Here is a 19,772-nt window from a genome sequence, read left to right as displayed (position 1 = left end):
GGCTCATTGTCCTGTGTCTGGATGACAGCAGAAGTTGCTTATTGTTATTCCCGTCACCTCACTCCATGGCCACTTAATAGCCCGAAGCCTTTCAAACTAACATCAGTCAGCGGGTGTTACATGGGCAACAAGGAGATGACCACTCTTTGCCCGAAATGCAGAAGACCATACACCAGAATACAGTAAAAATAATGTTTATTATAAAAATGTGTGCATAAATACAAGTGAAATCACAGCAACAAAAGTGGACCAACAATAACCAACAAACACCACAGTAATTCATAATCCAGGAACACCATACCCTAATCAGCTACAAAACAAATTATGTAACCACAAATATACAGAGACACATAAGAAAATCAAAATACAGCACGTGTCAAGCCAAACTAGGCAATCGAGACAGCAGGGCAGACACAAGACCAGAGAATAGATATAGGGTGAGGACCAGAGCTCAGCAACATAGGGTCTAACCACTGAATATTCTCCCAATGTCACTAGGAAAGAGCAGGTCCTTATAAAGGAGATTGTCAGCTCTTGCTTGGTTAATTAAGTTCAACTGCTGGTGTGTGTGACCTCTCAAAGATCAGAGCTCCTGGTCCTGTCCACAGGTCAAATAGGAGACACGTACTCATTAAAGGATACCTTAGTCCTACCTCCCATGGCTTGGAGTCTGCCTCCGTGCAGCTGTAATGCTGCACATTCCAAAGTCCTGGTTGACGCAGGCGCAGTATGTCCAGACATACTACACCTGTGCCGATTCTAAGGTATCTTTTACAGGACATGTCTGAGCATTAAAAAAATGAGATCTACTTACCTAGGGTTTCCTTCAGCACCTGGCAGCCTATCTGCTCCTTGCCGCAGCTCTGGTGTACCCGAATCCCCTCCTTTGCCGATGCCAACCTTACCAGGTCCAGTACTGTTCTGTCCTGTCAGTCTCGCATAAGTTTTGCATTACTTTTCTATCAGTTTTACCTGACTAGACCAGAAATGTACACATTTTATGTGTGAACACAGCCTTAGAAACAAATACAAAACTCACAGAACAGGACCAGTACAGGAATGTACAGATTTATGTGTGAACACAGGCATGGAAACACATACAAAACGTATGCCAACTGTCAAAAACTGACAGGCCAGGACAGGACTTTTTATGTGTGAACCAAGCTCAAGACATTGGATGCAGATTCTGGAGGCAATATGAATCCTTGCCATTCGCCCTGCTGCTATGACAGTGCAGTTTCGTCAACTTTTATTTCTAAAGATTTATAACTGAACTCAACAGAAGCAAGGTAAGGAATGGGTTTACAGTATGTTAACTGGCCTCTGATTATAGCTACTTAAATAACTCATTACAAATTATTGTTGTTTTTATCTATGTGTGCATCGTCCCTGAATCTTGTATGAAACTGTATAAGACTGAGGCCTGAAGGTCTTGCATTTATAAGTTCATAAGCTCTACATCTTCTACTTTTTCACACCAGAATTATACAGGTCATCCCATTAAGTCATTGTCCACAGGCATACCTCCCTGTTCCTCTTCTACTGTATGTATGTAAGTGCAGGTGCACTAGAAGCTCCAGCTGGTGGGCAAATAGGTTTGATTGACAACACCACTTGAAGGCTGTTTTTTGAGGTCCAGATCTAAATGGAGTTCTAAGAGCTCCAGCTTTGGCCAGTAGTCCTCATTCTGGTAGGTTGAAGGAGAAAGCTGGACATAATCTTGAGTAGATACCTGTCCTTCATTAGAAAGGGTCACTTCAGACAGAATTTCCAGACAAGAGGGTTGAGGGACATCCTCCGAGTTCTTCTCATACAGCGTTGAGCCAGGCTGGGTGTCAGAAAACCAGAAACCAACTATCATTCAGTGCAGTTTTAGCAAGAAATTGTATTACTCTACAGGGCATAAACTACATAAATTGGAAGGATGGAAACTGGATGTATTGCTCACAGTAGCCAAGTATATTTCTGCTGCCATTTTACTTGAGCAGGCACCCTGGAAAGCCACAAGTACCAGCATGCCCTGCTGGGGATAAAAACATGGCATGCTTGAAGTTCATATTCGCTTTTACAAGGACATGATGGTAATTGTAGTTTTCCAGTTTATAACATCCTAACACAAGAGGTTCTCTTTTTCTTTTTGCTTTGTGCTACCAGAAAGTTTTGAATTTCTCAATAGGCAATGGATGTCTTTGTCAAAGCCTTAACATACTTTAGGCATGTCGGGAACTAGGAAAACTCTAAGGGGCATTAAGTTGAACACTGGGAAACACTATGGGGTGGGGGGGGGGGGGGGGCACTTTAAAGTAGGGAAAATCATTGTAGAGTTGAGACTTACTTCAAGGGACTTTGGTAAGCAGGATCCCACTGTAACAATGACTGGAAAGCTGGGTCCTACTTCTGGGGGTACTAGGAAGCTGAGACAGACTATGAGGCTCACTGGAAAGCTGGGACCCACGACTGGGGATATTGATAAGCAGGACCACACTATGAGGTGTACTCACTTAACGTTGGAAAAGTTTTCTCTGCACAGAGAGCACACAGTAATTTACCATTACTTATGATAGGTAGCGTTAGGTAACATGCATTAGAATGACGTCTGATGCACAAGTAAAATTGTTGTGTGGGCAGTTTTACCATTATTTACTGAATACATCCTTATGAGGGTCACTGGAAAGCTAAGACCTACTACTGGGGGTACTGGGAAGTGGAGAATTACTATGAGGGTCACTAGAAACTGTGACCCATTACTGGGGATACTAGGACACTGAGACATGCTATGATGATCACTAGAATGCTGGGAACCACTACTCAGGGCACTAGGAATCTGAGACAAATCATGACAAGAACTGCAAAAGTAGAGCATGCTATGATATCCATGAGAATCTGTATCACACTGGGGGGGGGGGGGTGTTACTGGAAATCAAAAACACAATATGGTTACTGGAAAGCTGGGACATGATATGAGAGCCACTGAAATGCTGCAACACACCATGTGAGGGACTGGGAAGCAGACACACATTGCTGGGAGCTCGCCAAATTTGTTATATGTTATCCTTCTCAGCTATGTCCCTACAATTATGATGAATACTGAAGTTTGAACATGACGTTTGGTTTTGTTGTGAACCAATAGAGTATGAACAACAATAGAAAACACTGGTTCTCTACCTGGATTTCAGGTCAATTGGCCAAAATGTATTTGCAAGTAACACAGTGCAACAGCTGTCGCACTGTGTTACTTGCAAACAGGGCCGGCCTTTGGTTTCACAGCGCCCTGAGCGAAATCTGATTTATGTGCCCCCTCCTTCATCTGCTTCATGCGTGCCCACACACTTACGCATACACACACACACACACACACACACACACACACACACACACACACACACACACACACCTATATGCAATTCTACTTCTCTCCTGAGTCATATCAAAGGCCGGCTATGTGTAGCAGGCCGAACGGCTGAGCGAGGAGGAAGGACGTGAGGACAATGAGGGACATACAAACCTATGGTGGCTGGAAGATGCCTCAGGTACCTGAAAGAACAGACTTTAATTTCAGCTCTGGTATCCTTTAACCTCTTGAGGACTGCAGGGCTAAACCCCCCTAGTGACCAGACCATTTTTAGTAAAAAAGGCCACTGCAGCTTTAAGGCCAGGCTGCAGGGCCGCACACCATAGCACACAAGTGATTCCCCCTCCCCCCTTTTCTCCCCACCAACAGAGCTCTCTGTTGGTGGGGTCTGATCGCTCCCCAATGTTTATTTTTTTTAAATAAATAATTTTGTTTGTGTTTAAAAAAAAAAAGACCGGTTTCTTTAAAATCCTTCCTTCCCTCCCTCCCTCCCTACCCCCAGCCAGCCAATCACGGCGATCAGCTCTCATAGGCTTCACCCTATGAGAGCCGATCGCTCTCTTGTCCCCCAGGGGGACAGCCGTGTCACACGGCTGTCCCCAGTGCAGCGCTGCTGCTGATCGCAGCGCTGCACCATATAAATAGACGGCGTGATCGCCGTCTAACATTCTCCCGAGCAGCATTAGCTGCTCGGAGACTGAAGGCAGGGCGGAGCTCCGCCCCCCAAGAAGGAGATGCGCGCGCAGCGTGCGCGCGATCTCCTGCAAATGTAAGCCCCAGGACTTTATGCCAATCGGGGTTAGGAGGCGTTAGGAGGTCCTGGGGCTGCCGCCGCGGCCACGCCCATCGGCGTGACACGGTCGGCAACAGGTTAATGTTATTCAGCTTTATATAGATAAGTTGATAGTTAACTCTATAAATGGTGTATTAGCAGCACACTAAAGCAGCGAACAGGTTAAAGAAAGGGGAACCACCAGAATCTTAAAATGGCATGTTTAGAAAATGTTAGGTTGTCATAAGAAATTAGGTTTTTTAAGTGCATTGCATGATATGTGTCTATAGGTTGATTATTGTCTAAACCAGGGGTCTACAACCTTTAAAGAGAACTCGAGGTGGGTTTGAAGAATATTATCTGCATACAGAGGCTGGATCTGCCTATACAGCCCAGCCTCTGTTGCTATCCCAAACCCCCCTAAGGTCCCCCTGCACTCTGCAATCCCTCATAAATCACAGCCACGCTGCTGACAAACAGCTTGTCAGAGCTGGCTGTGTTTATCTCTATAGTGTCAGTCTGCTGCTCTCCCCGCCTCCTGCAGAACTCCAGTCCCCGCCTGCATCCCTTCCCTCCCTGTTGATTGGAGGGAAGGGACGGGGCAGGGACCGGAGCTATGCAGGAGGCGGGGGAGCATCTGAGACTGACACTACAGATGTAAACACAGCCCACAGCACGACTGTGATTTATGAGGGATTGCAGAGTGCAGGGGGACCTTAGTGGGGTTTGGGATAGCAACAGAGGCTGGGCTGTATAGGCAGATCCAGCCTCTGTATGCAGATAACATTCTTTAAACACACCTCGGGTTCTCTTTAAGACATAAAGAGCCAATTGGACCCGTTTCCAAAAAGAGAAAAAAACTGGGAGCCGCAAAACCATTATAAAACAAATCTAACATATGACCCCAATATGCACAAATTGTTAGCAGATATGACCCCAATATGCACAAATCGTTAGCAGATATGACCCCAAAATGGACAAATTGTTAGCAGATATGACCCCAATATGCACAAATCGTTAGCAGATATGACCCCAATATGCACAATCCTTCAGCAGATCTGACCCCAATATGCACAATCCTTCAGCAGATCTGACCCCAATATGCACAATCCTTCAGCAGATCTGACCCCAATATGCACAATCCTTCAGCAGATCTGACCCCAATATGCACAATCCTTCAGCAGATATGAAAAGAAAAACCCATTTACTCACCTAGTCAGAAGACCTCCTGTCACGATCTCCTCCTGTCCCGACCTCCTTGTGGCGCGCAACTCCCACGATCCTCTTCCTTCCCGATGTCACGTCCTGCCTGCATTACACTGCAGGGCTATGGGAAAATGGCCGCCAGAAGCCCTGCACTGCACCGGTCCGGCGGCCTCTCTGATAGGCTGGCGGCCAGCGGCAGCATACGTCACATGCACGCCGCAGCCACTGACACACACTACCGGAGACTAGGAGCCGCGACAAAGGTGAAAAAGAGCCGCATGCGGCTCTGGAGCCATGGGTTGCCGACCTCTGGTCTAAACTCACTAGTTGGTGGGCACTGGGAAGGCATACATGAAATAAAGGCGTCTAGAAAACAGGGCGCACGGTATTGCAGATAGTAGAATATCGCTAAAATAAGCAATATTCTACTGCTGGATTCCATAGTAAAATATCAGTAATACTGATATTTTACTATAGCTAACCTAACCCTACTCTCACACAGAAGCCTCCCCTGTTGGCAGGGCCGGCGCTACCATAGAGGCAAAGGAGGCAGCTGTCCCAGGGCCCCAGAGCTTGTAGGGGCCCCCAGTGGCTACAACAGGAAAAAACATTTTTCAAATCGGCCTTATAGTTTTTGAGAAAATCGATTTTAAAGTTTCAAAGGAAAAAAAATACACATTTAAAAACCTGCTGACTTTAATGGTTAATAGCAAATCCACCTTAAATGCTAGAAACCCTAAATTTGCAGGATATGTTAAGGAGATCATTAGGAATAAGAGGAAAAAAATATTTTTTAAATGCGGTAAATGTCACTTTTAGTAGCAAACGGTAGTGTAATTTTACATGCATCAAACGAAAGCGCAATAAATTTCCTGACGGGGTTTCCAGGGGGTCCATACGCAGCCGCAGCGCTTTGGCCAGGGATCGCTATAAAGCCGCAATATGGCTGTATGAAGATCCCTGGCATTTTTTCCTATTTTCCCAATTTTTTTTTTTATGTTTTGAGTGTGGGAATTTTTTTTTTTTTTTTTTTAATTATGTGGGGTCCCCCCTCCTGAAACTTTTTTCCCCCATGCAGGCTGGGATAGCCAGAATGTGGAGCTCTGACCAATTGGGACTTCACGCCCTGACTATACCAGCTGCAAAAAAGTTCCCCTAATGCCGATTTTTGTTCCGGGGTACATGTTGGGGGGTGCCCCAGGTTTATTTTGCCCTGGGGCCCCATTGTTGCTTAAACCGGCCCTGCCTGTTGGTGCCTAACTGTAAAACTCCCCTGGTGATGCCTAACCCTAAACACCCCCCCCCCCCCCTCCCTGGTGGTGCCGTACCCTGAACTCCCACTGGTGGTGCCTAACTCTAAGATCCACCCATGGTGCCTATCCCCGGTGGTGCCTACCCTTATACTTTGCCTTACCCACTATTGCTGCTAAGATGCTAATTTTGGGCACTGAGAGGTGGCCGATGAGTGGCAATCATTTAAAGTTTCCGCAGGTGCTCGATAGAATCACTGGCACCCACTATGCGGGCACCCGCAATTTGCATTCCAACAAACCCCCGGCACCCGTGACTCTATTGTGCACCTGCGGATGGGAACATTTTCAATGATAATCTCTTGGCGCCAAAAACTAGCATCTTAGTGACAAAGTAAAAGCTGCGATTTGCATCAAAAATGGTATATTTCGGCACCGGCTGGCACCTGATAGGGGCTACCGCCCTGAGCCCAAATCGCTGCGTTTATCATAGGCGCTAATGCAGCACCCTTTCTTCCATAAGGGCACCTGTGTCCTTTTCTTCCTGTTTCGACTGGGCAATATACCCAGTGCCACATGCCTATCCTGTTGGCTGTAGCTGGGTTGGTATATTTATTTGCATGTTTACAACCTAACACCTCCCATTTTAGAGTGGGGACCACTTTTTCAATGTGTGATTTTTATAGTGTGGCTCTATAAATGCCCTGGACTGACTTGGCAACTGGTCTTGGCTAGTAGTGTGCAACTGCCACAAAAAGCCTCCAGTGGTCACATGACAGCAATTTTACCTGTTAAATATTGGAATTTATGCCAATTTTAACCACTCTGTGACTGCCTAACGCCAATTGGCGGCTGCTGAGTGGCTTCCCCAGGACCTTGCATCGATTCTTGGGGGCGGAGATTAGAAGGGAATGCGCGAGCATGCACGATGCTTCCCTGCCGAGTCACGGAGTGGAGCTTCGTGATCAGCCTGCCAGCTTGCGATCATGGCTGGTAGGCAGTTAGACAAAAAAAACACCTTTATTTACATGTACAGTGCTGTGATCTACTGCAGCACTGTACGGGGGACAGCTCTGTCACTGAGTGGCAGGGAAACTGATCCCTCTCATATGAAATGCCTATGAGAGGCAAACTCTGATTGGATTTTGGGGGGAGGCAAAAAAAAAAAAACATTTTATTTAAAAAAAAGGACACTAATATTAATTAAAAATATATATATATATATATATATATATACAAATTGCAAATTACAAATCGCAGCAGCAATCAGATGCCATCATGCCACCAACAGAAAGCGTTGTTGGTGGCAAGAAAAGGAGCATAAGTAAATTGTGTGCTAAGTTGTGTGGCCAGGCAGCGAACTGTAAGGCCTTACATTGCAAGCGCTGAGAGATTTATAGGGCTATTTTTGAAGCGCTTTTACAAGAGCCTTCTTAGCAATTTTCGCTTAGAAAAGCACTTTTATAAGCTCTTTTGTGCAGTGATGATTTTTTTTCACATCATTCAGAAAGTGAACTCTTTAACCCGGAAATGAATAAATACATTTCCGAATTGCGATTTCCCGAGCGCTTTCATGATGAAAGCGCTCGGGAAATCGCAATTCAAAGCACTTTTTCTAGCGCTTTGCAATTTCCCTTTACTTTCTATTGTATCGCAAACGCTCAGAAAATGGTGCAGCAGCCGCGTTTACGATTGGATAGAAAGCTCATCGCCGATGTGAGAACACTCACATGAGCGACCATTGCACCAGTGCTTTTAAGGCGATTTTTAAAATCGCCAGTGCTAACAAAAGAGTGAAATCACTCTTAGTGTGAACAAGCCCATAAAGCTGCAACGTGCTGAATTGTAAGAAATGGCCCGGCCACTAGGGGGGTGTAAGCTTGCGGTCCTCAAGCAGCTAAGCTCTAACAAGAATGGGGAGTGAGAGGATAAGATGAATGTTTAGGGGAATTCATATGGCCCGGCCACTAGGGGGGTGTAAGCCTGCGGTCCTCAATCAGCTAAGCTCTAACAAGAATGGGGAGTGAGAGGATAAGATGAATGTTTAGGGGAATTCATATGGCCCGGCCACTAGGGGGGTATAAGCCTGCGGTCCTCAAGCAGCTAAGCTCTAATAAGAATGGGGAGTGAGAGGATAAGATGAATGTTTAGGGGAATTCATATGGCCCGGTCACTAGGGAGGTGTAAGCCTGCGGTCCTCAAGCAGCTAAGCTCTAACAAGAATGGGGAGTGAGAGGATAAGATGAATGTTTAGGGGAATTCATATGGCCCGGCCACTAGGGGGTGTAAGCTTGTGGTCCTCAAGCAGCTAAGCTCTAATAAGAATGGGGAGTGAGAGGATAAGATGAATGTTTAGGGGAATTCATATGTTCTGCTGTAAGGTGGAAAATGACAGTGAATGTATATTGTCCCTGAGGTAGTAACTGAGTAAGATGCATATATGAGGTGTAACTAGTGGTGCTTGTAATGGGTAAATTATGATTACGCAAAACTTCTCGTAATTTTTTCACAATTATACATTGCGTAATTGTAAACACATTGCGTACAGCATACTACATTTGTGAATCGTAATTATGCCTGTAACGATACAAAAACGCATGATTTCACATTTAATGCATAAAAATATTCGCATCTATTCACCAGTGTACTGCGCATGCGCAGCTATTAGTTTACTATTCAATGGGAAAAATGCGTTCGTATGCGAAAAAACGTTGTGTCCATCAGCCAGTATACTGCGCATGTGCGGCTACTATTTAAATATTCAATGTGAAAAATCGGTTTGCATCCGTAAAAACTTTCACGTTCATGTCACGCAACGAAAATTACATGAGATTTGTAAATACCACCTACTTCTAGAGAATTTACGCAAACTAAATTTAACGTAAATTCCGCTTACATGTGTAATTACGGTTAGATTATGTTTACAGGTAAAAAATTTTTACACGTAATCTGCAAATTTCACATTACGATTTCAAAGCTTAATTGTGAATTACGATGCGTAAATACGCATAGGCGTACTGTCTGCCCACCATTAAGTGTAACAAGAGTTTATACCTCCCTTATTACAAAAAAAAACAAAAACTGACAGTGACGTAGCAATGGGCCCTAGTGCAAGTTTTACATTGTGCCCACCCAAGCATTTTATACATAAAAATTGATACACCAAAACCTGCCGAGGACAAGCACACTGTTAGAGGTACAAGAAGAGGCTGGGGAACAGTTTGTTAATGGGAACCAAAACTGACAGGGATATGGATGTTTCCTTTTAACCATTTCAGCCGCGCGGACGTGAGCTTCACGCCCGCAGTGGCGGGTGCTAGAGCCGCAGGGACGCACTAGTCACGTCCCTGCAGTTTTGGGGTCTGCAGGCGATCCTGCAGGCAGATGCCCGCGATCGCGCTGCTGCTGCTAGCAGGGGGGATTGGCTGCAGGGGACAAAAGTCCCCTGTGCCAATCCGAGCATGTCCGCCGAGAATAAACATTGTTTTTGTTCAAAAAAGGGTTTATTCTGTAAATAGAGCCGCCGCAGTATCTCCCACCGTCATTTCCGCCGCCCGATCGTTAAATTTATGAATGGAAACAATGTTTCCATTCATAATCTCCCCGCCGCCGCTGTGATCAGAGGCTAACGATGGAAACCTACGTCACTTCCACTTGTTACAATGTAACAATACATTGTATCCTATGTAGCGGAATTGTACACTACATAGAATTTTGCTCAGCGGGGACATCTTGTGGCCAAATAGTAAAATACACCAGACTATAGGAAAAAAAAGAGGGCATCTTATTAAATAATGGGCACAAAATTAGTGATGGATGTAAAACTGAAAAAATGCACCTTTATTTCTAAATAAAATATTGTCACCATACATAACACCTGGGATATAATTTTAACATTGCAATAACCGGGACAAATTGGCAAATAAAATGTGTGGATTTTAATTATGGTAGCATGTATTATTTTTAAACTATAATGGCCGAAAACTGAGAAATAATGTTTTGTTTTGTTTTTCATTTTTTTGTATTATTCCTATCAAAATGCATTTAGAATAAAATAATTTTAAACATAATGTACCACCCAAAGAAAGCCTAATTGGTAGCGGAAAAAAACAAGGTATAGATCATTTATTTGTAATAAGTAGGGATAAAGTTATTGGGGAATGAAAGGGAGGAGCGCTGAAAGGGGAAAATTCCTCTCGTCCATAAGATGAAAAATACCAGCGGGCTGAAATGGTTAAACAATACCAGTTGCCTGGCATCCTGCTGATCTTTTTAGTTGCAGTAGTGGCTGAATCACAGACCTGAAACAAGCATGCAGCTAATCCAGCCTGACTCAGAGCACCTGATCTGCATGCTTGTTCAGGGGCTGTGGCTGAAAGTATTAGGGCTCGTTCCCACTGTTGCGACGCGATTTCGGCCACATTCCGACGCTTGTAAAAACGCATGCGGATGCGTTTCCACATGCGTTTTTACCCGCGATTTCGCATGCGATTTCGCATGGCAGGGTGCCATGCGAAATTAACCATGACACTGCCAGGGCTAAATAAAATTGAAAAAGGTGCGAAATCGCACGCGAAATCGCGGGTAAAAACGCATGCGTTTTTACTATTAAATACATTAGCGGCGATTCGCACGGATTCCCGACGCAGGCGAAATCGTTGGCTCTTTTGTGCGTTTTTTTCACGCTGAAAAAAACGCACCTCAACAACGCTACAGTGGAAACAGGCCCATCCACTTGTATTACATGTGCGGATCTGCATGCGTTGGACGCATGCAGATTCGCGATAGTGGAAACGAGCCCTTAGAGACACAGGATCAGCAGGAGAATCAGGCAGCTGGTAATTTTTTAAAAGGAAAAACCCATATCCTTCTCGGTTTAGGTTCCCTTTAATGATTACTACTATTTGAAGCATCTATAGAAGTGAATATTACCAGCACAGGACCAATAGAGAGTTAATACTGCGGCCCGGTGTGGTCACAACCTCTGCATCCTCTATTGCTACTCTACTGAAAACTGATATAGGCTGGATGCACACATAACATAAACGTGAAAGGTCACGTTTTATATCATGTGCGGGGGGGGGGGGGGGGGTCTGTGCGTTTTCGCTGAGTTTTTACTGCATTTTTGGTGCGTTTGAGATAGTGTTTTTTTACCGCAGATGCGTTTTTTCAAACATTTTGCATGCGTTTCAATGCGTTTGCGTTTCGCATATAAAAAACGCATATGCGTTTTTCATGCTTTTTCCAATTGCTATTTATGCAAATAACTAGGAAGACAACAGAAAGCGGAAATACATCACAAAACAATTAAAAAAAACGCATATAAAAACGCATGAAAAATGCATACCATTGCATTTCCATTGACTTTCATTATGTGCCTTTTTGATGCGTTTTTTTAATATCATGCAACAAAACATGCGTTTTTAAAATTGCGTTGTTAGAAAATGCATATGCGGTTTTTTTTATGCGTTTTTTCCTGCTGCCCATAGACTTCCATTAGGAGCAAAAACACAGCATTTTCTGCAACGCTAGCATTTCTGCTAAGTGTGCACCTGCCATAAATCAAGATGACAGCTAATGTTTTCTAATATACATTAATTACAATTATATCCAAAATTATAATATAGTTATTAACAAAAGTGGATAAAAATGTTCATAACTTGTAAACAGTAGAGAAAACGTAAGGAATTAGTAGTATTTATACAGAGGAGCCATCTCCCAACTGACCAGGCTTAAAAAAATGCCTGCATGAGATCATCCTCATGGCTCCCAACTGAGCAGGATTCAAAATATGCCTGCATGAGACCACTGGCATGAGCTCAACTGCCGAAGATGGCATGAGCTCAACTGCCGGAGATGGCAGTTGGAAGTCATTAGTCAGTTAAATGCCATTGGAAACTGCAGCAGTTTGCGAGTCTCCAGCTGAATTTATATCTTAGAAGAAAAAAAAGGCTTTTGGAAGAAGAAAAACCTGACAAGAGGGCTGAATAGGACATCATGATGACTGGACCAGGCCCAAGCCATGGGCAGGGATCACCGAGGAGGAGGGGGAAGAAGAGGAGCAGAGGAGGGCCGGCTGTCAGCAGCCAGGCCACGACAGGGAAGCAGAGGGCGAAGAAAAGAAGACGGAGGGGTCCAAAGCCCTGGCTGCCAGACCTGCGGCTGACCATGGAGGACAAGATGGGTCTCCAAGGCACAGGGATGCTCCACTGCAGAGTGTTAGAGGCAGCTGTGAAACTCTTGAGACAACAGTTCCAGGATGCGACTGGTCTTCCTTGCATCAGAGCAGTGTGCTTTCCGGTCAGACCCAGAACAGTGCCCACTGTTCAGTTCCACGTGGATTGCCAACATCAGCATGGATTTGTCACCGCATGTGAAGGTACAAAGGTGGTGGTTGCAGACAGCTACAAGGCCATGGCTTTTGGAAGTATGGCCATCAGGCAGATAAAAGACAGCTACAAAAACTACATGAAGGATCCTACAAAAAACATGGAGTATCTGGCGGTGGACCAACAATCAAGCACCAACAAAGACTGCGCCGTCCATTGCATTGCAAACGCCTACGAGCTGCTGGCAGCAGACGGGAACCCGGAGTGTGTGTACAACAAGCAACTTATGAGACCACATCTGCTGCAGTGCTTCACCAACAGGAAGATAACTGAATTTCCCAAGGATTACAAACCAGCAGGACAACCTTCAGTGAAACCTTTTAAATGGAAGCCCTGAAGCTAGAGTGGATTCTCCATTGCATTGCTTGCCTCCCATCACCTGCAACACCAGCATCTCTGCAATGATACAGTCACCGGTCACGTAAGTAGTAGCTGACTATTCTCCTAACATGTTAATCTTTACTAACTCAGGAATGAGATGCCATGCTAGCAAATGAAAGCCACTAGCCACTTATTAATGAACTGGCTGCTTAATAATTAACCAGCAGGTGGAATTCATTTGCTAATGCCTTAATTTTTAATAGATTTTCTTTTTGGGGGGGGGGGGGGTTCAATTTTTTTTTTCTATACCATCAAATGTATAAATGAATAAAAATAGCTCATAATGGCATCATCCTGGGTTAGTGATGATTTACATGTAAGAAGGATTGTCCACCCGACCCAAGCCATACCTTCTGTTCCATGCTGCAAACATCTATCCGCTCTACTCCAACATCCTAATCGCCTCTGTCTCCACGCTGAAACATCCAGCTCAGCTTAAACACCCCTCCACAAGCAGCCTAATAAACAGGCTGGGTTAGTATCTAAAAACAAAGCTAGGTGAGTATCTATAAGAGTCTGGGTAAGTATCTAAAAAAAAAAGCAAAGCTAGGTAAGTATCTATAAAACAGTCTGGGTAAGTATCTAAAAAAAAGCAAAGCTAGGTAAGTATCTATAAAACATTCTGGGTAAGTATCTACAAAAACAAAGCTAGGTGAGTATCTATAAAACAGTCTGGGTAAGTATCTAAAAAAAAGCAAAGCTAGGTGAGTATCTATAAAACAGTCTGGGTAAGTATCTAAAAAAACAAAGCTAGGTGAGTATCTATAAAACAGTCTGGGTAAGTATCTAAAAAAACAAAACTAGGTGAGTATCTATAAAACAGTCTGGGTAAGTATCCAAAAAAAAAAAAAAACTAGGTGAGTATCTATAAAACAGTCTGGGTAAGTATATAAAAAAAACAAAGCTAGGTGAGTATCTATACAATAGTCTGGGTAAGTATCTAAAAAAAACAAAGCTAGGTGAGTATCTATACAATAGTCTGGGTAAGTATCCAAAAAAAACAAAGCTAGGTGAGTATCTATAAAACAGTCTGGGTAAGTATATATATATAAAAAAAAACTAGGTGAGTATCTATAAAACAGTCTGGGTAAGTATCTAAAAAAAAAAACTAGGTGAGTATCTATAAAACAGTCTGGGTAAGTATCCAAAAAAAAAAAAAACTAGGTGAGTATCTATAAAACAGTCTGGGTAAGTATCCAAAAAAAAAACAAACTAGGTGAGTATCTATAAAACAGTCTGGGTAAGTATCTAAAAAAAAAAAAAAAACTAGGTGAGTATCTATAAAACAGTCTGGGTAAGTATCTAAAAAAAAAAACTAGGTGAGTATCTATAAAACAGTCTGGGTAAGTATATATATATAAAAAAAAAAAAACTAGGTGAGTATCTATAAAACAGTCTGGGTAAGTATCTAAAAAAAACAAAACTAGGTGAGTATCTAATAAACATGCTAGGTGAGTATTATCCCTCAATCAGGGCAATAACTTTCTTCTTTATTTTTACTTTTTTGATGTTGCTGTAGCTCCCCCCCCCCCCCCCCCCCCAAAAGAAAAAAAAAATACAAAATGTTAAAAAAATGCAAAAAAAAAATAATTCCTCCCCTCTCCCTGACCCTGAACATTCTTTTGTTTTTTTTTGTTTTTATATAATGTGTATTATGTTTGTACTGACAGACTGACCAAATGACAAATCAGGGTTCACAATGAAGCTGGGCATACACTATTAGATATTTTTGGAGATCAGATAAACAATCAATATCCCCCTAATATTGATCCTTTATCTGAGTACCACCCTGCACAAACTGGCGGGTGACCCCTGCACCCCTGGGTAATCAATAAAAGAAAAGGCTATCTTAACTAATGTTTTATTGATATATTGATCAAAAATGATTTGAGAATGATCTAATTTTTAATAGATTTTTGTTTTCATCAACTTTTCCATACAACAAATGTCTAAATTATTACAAATGTCTAATGATGATTGTCCACCTTCACACAGCCAGGTATACAGACACCGACTGAATGACATACCCTGACTGAAGTAGAGTGACACACACAGACACACACTCACTGACTAACTGCAGTGATAGGGCAGAGCACACAGGTTAGGAGATAAAGGGTTAGACAGACTCACCGGGACTGCAGTGATAGGGTAGGGTCTACAGGTTAGGAGATGTAGGGTTAGACAGACTCACAGTAACTGTAGTGATAGGGTAGGGCATACAGGTTGGGAAATGTAGTGTTAGATAATAGTATTTGTATGTTCTCCTCTGAAGCATGGTTACCTTTGTTTAGTGTCTGTGAAGTCTCATTCTGCAGATATTCCCATTTTCTGCTAGCCTGCAGGAGGAAGTGGGAATGCCTGAGAAATGGGACATCAAACAAAGTAAACATGCTATTTTCCTATGAATCATAATTAGCTACTTACATTTCTCTCGGTGAAGTCCCTTTCTTTAGTAATCTGCTCTTCTCAGAGGGAATATTTCAGAAATGGAACATCACAGAGACACAGTAAAGGCGCACAGCTAATCATGCCCCAGAATAGCAAATACAAATACTTGTTACTAAAGAGAAAAAAAATACAAAAATACAAAAAAAAAACCAAGGTAAAAGATGACTAGCATCTATTAGAGTAGGGTAGCGTAGTGTAGTGTAGGACCTGTCCGAGAGGAGTCTACCTTGGCGTTGGTGGGCAGGCTTACAATCTTTTGGCCAAAGATGTTTATGTTATCTGCAGGGAATAAGGTGCTCATACACTTATCAATTTTATCCTGCAGTTTTGATCATTATGATTAAATCTGCTGGAGAACGACGCCACAATATGGATGTCCGATCATAATCTGAAACGTTTTCCAGATTAAATCAATCCATGCTATCGATTTCTGCAGACAGAAAGGGAGCAAGCACACACGCAGTGCTAGCTTTTCAGATGACCGGCGGACCCGCCCATCTAAAATGTGTTCCCAAGGGGCTGTATCATGCTTGGGCTGGTCCTGAAGGGAGGCATTTTAGTGCACACCAGTGGCTTCCTGCCAGCAATTCCCTTGACGGACACTGCAGGCCTCATTTAGCCTATGAAGGGTGACAACATAAAGGGAATAACAGGGCCACCTCTCTTTATACAGTATCATTTTTGGCCAATTGATTAACTAAAAGACTCCTAAGCTGTGTTTTTATGCAAATTTTCGCATTCCGATGTTCCCATGCACACCAAGGAAGTTAATGTAAATGACATTATATATAATCAACTAAAAATCACTTTCAAATTTTCACATTCTTAATTATATGCGATGCGCATGTCCATTGTGCAGAAGAAGCAAGCATGTAGGCCGTTCCTTCTGCAGAAAATTGGAATGCGAAAATTCACACAACGCATGTCCAATGTGATGCCACTGACTTGCATTAGATATGCGACAAATGTAAATTCGCAAAAGCGCAATTTGCACACGAATAATGCCATGTGTGAAAGATGCCTAATAATTGTATTTTTTTCTTCTTTACTACAGGTTTTCAAGCCAGAGCAAGCGCTTTCTTCCTTTTTATTTTCCTGCCAGGGCTGGGAGTCACAACTGGTGGCAATTAGAGGCCAACATTCATTTGCTTTTTTCTTCTTGGTATCAAAAAATGACCCTTTTTCAAAAAGTTGGAAGGAACGGAATTTACAATCAGGAAAACCAGAGCATCTGGTCAGAACGCTTGTCTGTGGTCAGTGATGCTGAGTGCATCAGAGGCCAGTAATTGTCCATTATTCAGTGTGGTATCATGCAGGCCATGAGAGAGGAAACGCAGTGCCTGGTAGTCATGCATTTACAATCAGGAAAACCAGAGCATCTGGTCAGAACGCTTGTCTGTGGTCAGTGATGCTGAGTGCATCAGAGGCCAGTAATTGTCCATTATTACAATCAGGAAAACCAGAGCATCTGGTCAGAACGCTTGTCTGTGGTCAGTGATGCTGAGTGCATCAGAGGCCAGTAATTGTCCATTATTCAGTGTGGTATCATGCAGGCCATGAGAGAGGAAACGCAGTGCCTGGTAGTCATGCATAGCATGTCAGTCACAGGGCCGGATTTAGGCCAAGGCCATGGCCTAGGGCACCACAGGAGCAAGGGCACCAAAGCAGCAGGCTAAACTGGTGCAGCATTTGTAAGCTTGCAAATGCTGCAATGCAGGGAGATCAGGCGAGCGCTTCATTGCAGTACTTTGCTGCTAGCCGCCTGTGCAACAGCCACCTTAATCTCTGTGCATGTTTGCACTGTGGCTGGCAGCTATGGACTTGGGCAGCATTGAAGAGGGAAAGAAAGAGGAAGCTTCTATAATGGAGACGAGCTGATGGCTGCTGTGGTGTGCAGGCGAGCTGGCTACCTATACTGAAAGGTGAGGGTGGGGGGAGGGATTAAGGGAGTCATCTAGCTACCTATACTGGCGGGGAAGGGGGGGCTGGAAAATCAGACTACCTATACTAGAGGGAAGGGGAGTGGAGGGGACACCTGGCTACCTATACTGGAGGGAAGGGGGGAGGAGTCATATCGCTACCTATACTGAAGGGGGGTGGCTGGTGACAGTGGCCTTGGGCGGTAGAAAGTACAAATCCGGCCCTGGTCAGTCAGATACACTCCGCATCCTCCATTGGCCAGAAAAGGATCAAGATGAAATGGGGCCTTAGGCAAGATAGCAGTTTTTGCCCACCGCTGATGGTCACCTGGCTTTTGTAGTAAGATTTGGTGGTGCTAGCATCCACCAGCCCTAGACTCTCTACAGGCCCTAGGCAGCTGCCTAGGTTTGCCTTGTGGATGATCTGGCTCTGCCATTGGCCAGCGGACCCCAGATTATAACAGTCTATTAGTAGCTCTGATAAGTGGTCACTTATGGCACATCTCGCTGGCAGGGTATTTGCCCTCTTATGGTGGCCACTAATGATCCAATCTTTTTTGTCCAATCTTACCAAATCTGTGCAGTAGAAGGGTAATCTGAGTGAATAAATTGAATACATACCGTATTTTTCGGACTATAAGACACTCCGGACTATAAGACGCACCCAGGTTTAGATGACAAAAACCAGGGGGAAAAAATATATACTAAACCTGGTGCATTTATAGTGCAGGGGTGTCTTGTAGACCTTTTTCCCCAAAGCTGTCCCTGTCTAAGCTTCAGTGCCCAGCTCCACTAACCCATCCTGCCCCCACCAGCCAGACTAAGTACCCTACATTAACCTCTGATGCCCCAGGAGTAACATTGCACTACACTAGGTTACATTTATTCCTGATGTACCACACCAGTTACTACACTACACTAACCCACCCCTGCGGCCCTACCAGTAACTTTGCACTACACTACACTACATGACACTAGTACCATGTCACCACCTCTGCTGCCTTATCAGTAACACTACACTACATCAAACTAACCCCTGCCTCCCCTACCAGCTACACTAACTTAACATTACAAATGCAAAGTGGATGATCTTACCTATCCAGGTGTCCATCCACACACTCTGTCCTTTCCCAACAGCCCGATCCAAGCATCTCTCCTTACTGGCTGCTGTCTTCCAATCTCCCCGTACTGGCGGTGGTTGGAGCTGAAGAGGGGCAATGCAAGCAGTGCCCGTCATTAATCCCCCTGTATTGGAGGTGGTGGGGCAGAAGAGCGGTGATCCATGTGGTTTCAGTGGCTGCCAATCATCCCCCTTGTACTGGCGGCGGTGGGGCAGAGGAGCAGCGATCCACGTGGTGGCTGCAGCTGTCAATCATCCCCCTTGTACTGGTCACGGTGGGGCAGAGGAACAGCGATCCACGTGGTGGCTGCAGCTGTCAATCATCCCCCTTGTACTGGTCACGGTGGGGCAGAGGAACAGCGATCCACGTGGTGGCTGCAGCTGTCAATCATCCCCCTTGTACTGGTCACGGTGGGGCAGAGGAACAGCGATCCACGTGGTGGCTGCAGCTGTCAATCATCCCCCTTGTACTGGTCACGGTGGGGCAGAGGAACAGCGATCAACGTGGTGGCTGCAGCTGTCAATCATCCCCCTTGTACTGGTCACGGTGGGGCAGAGGAACAGCGATCCACGTGGTTCCAGCGGCTGCCAATAATCCCCCTTGTATTGGTCGCGGTGGGACAAAGGAGCGGCAATCCACGTGGTTCCAGCGGCTGCCAATCATCCCCCTTGTATTGGTCGCGGTGGGGCAGAGGAGCGGCGATCCATGTGGCCGCAGAGGCTGTAACGCGTACTGATGCCCTTGTACTTCTTTGTTTACCGGCGCCCCCTCATGACCATGTGCGTTAAACGTCATGAGGGGGCGCCGGTAAACAAGGAAATATAAAGGCATCAGTACTCATTACAGCCTCTGCAGCCACGTGGATCGGCGCTCCTCTGCCCCGCCGCGGCCAGTACAAGGGGGATAATTGACAGCTGCAGCCACCACGTGGATC

General features: G+C 44.5%; 1 protein-coding gene across 5 annotated transcripts in view; it reads right to left on the bottom strand.

The window, feature by feature from the left end:
- Window positions 1-216: 216 nt before the first annotated feature.
- MPL (MPL proto-oncogene, thrombopoietin receptor) overlaps window positions 217-19,772 on the bottom strand; it is an 80,237-nt gene continuing 60,681 nt past the window's right edge. For all 5 annotated transcript variants that reach the window (XM_068242512.1, XM_068242513.1, XM_068242511.1 and 2 more), the window contains exon 9: window positions 217-1,828. In XM_068242512.1, coding sequence (XP_068098613.1) covers window positions 1,568-1,828 — 261 coding nt within the window. In that variant the 3' untranslated portion in view covers window positions 217-1,567. The remainder of the gene's footprint in view (window positions 1,829-19,772) is intronic.

The sequence above is a fragment of the Hyperolius riggenbachi genome, chromosome 6, assembly GCF_040937935.1.
Source record: "Hyperolius riggenbachi isolate aHypRig1 chromosome 6, aHypRig1.pri, whole genome shotgun sequence".
Taxonomy (NCBI): Eukaryota; Metazoa; Chordata; class Amphibia; order Anura; family Hyperoliidae; genus Hyperolius; species Hyperolius riggenbachi.
Note: the sequence above shows the minus strand (reverse complement) of the source record. Positions and strands in the feature narration are given on the sequence as shown.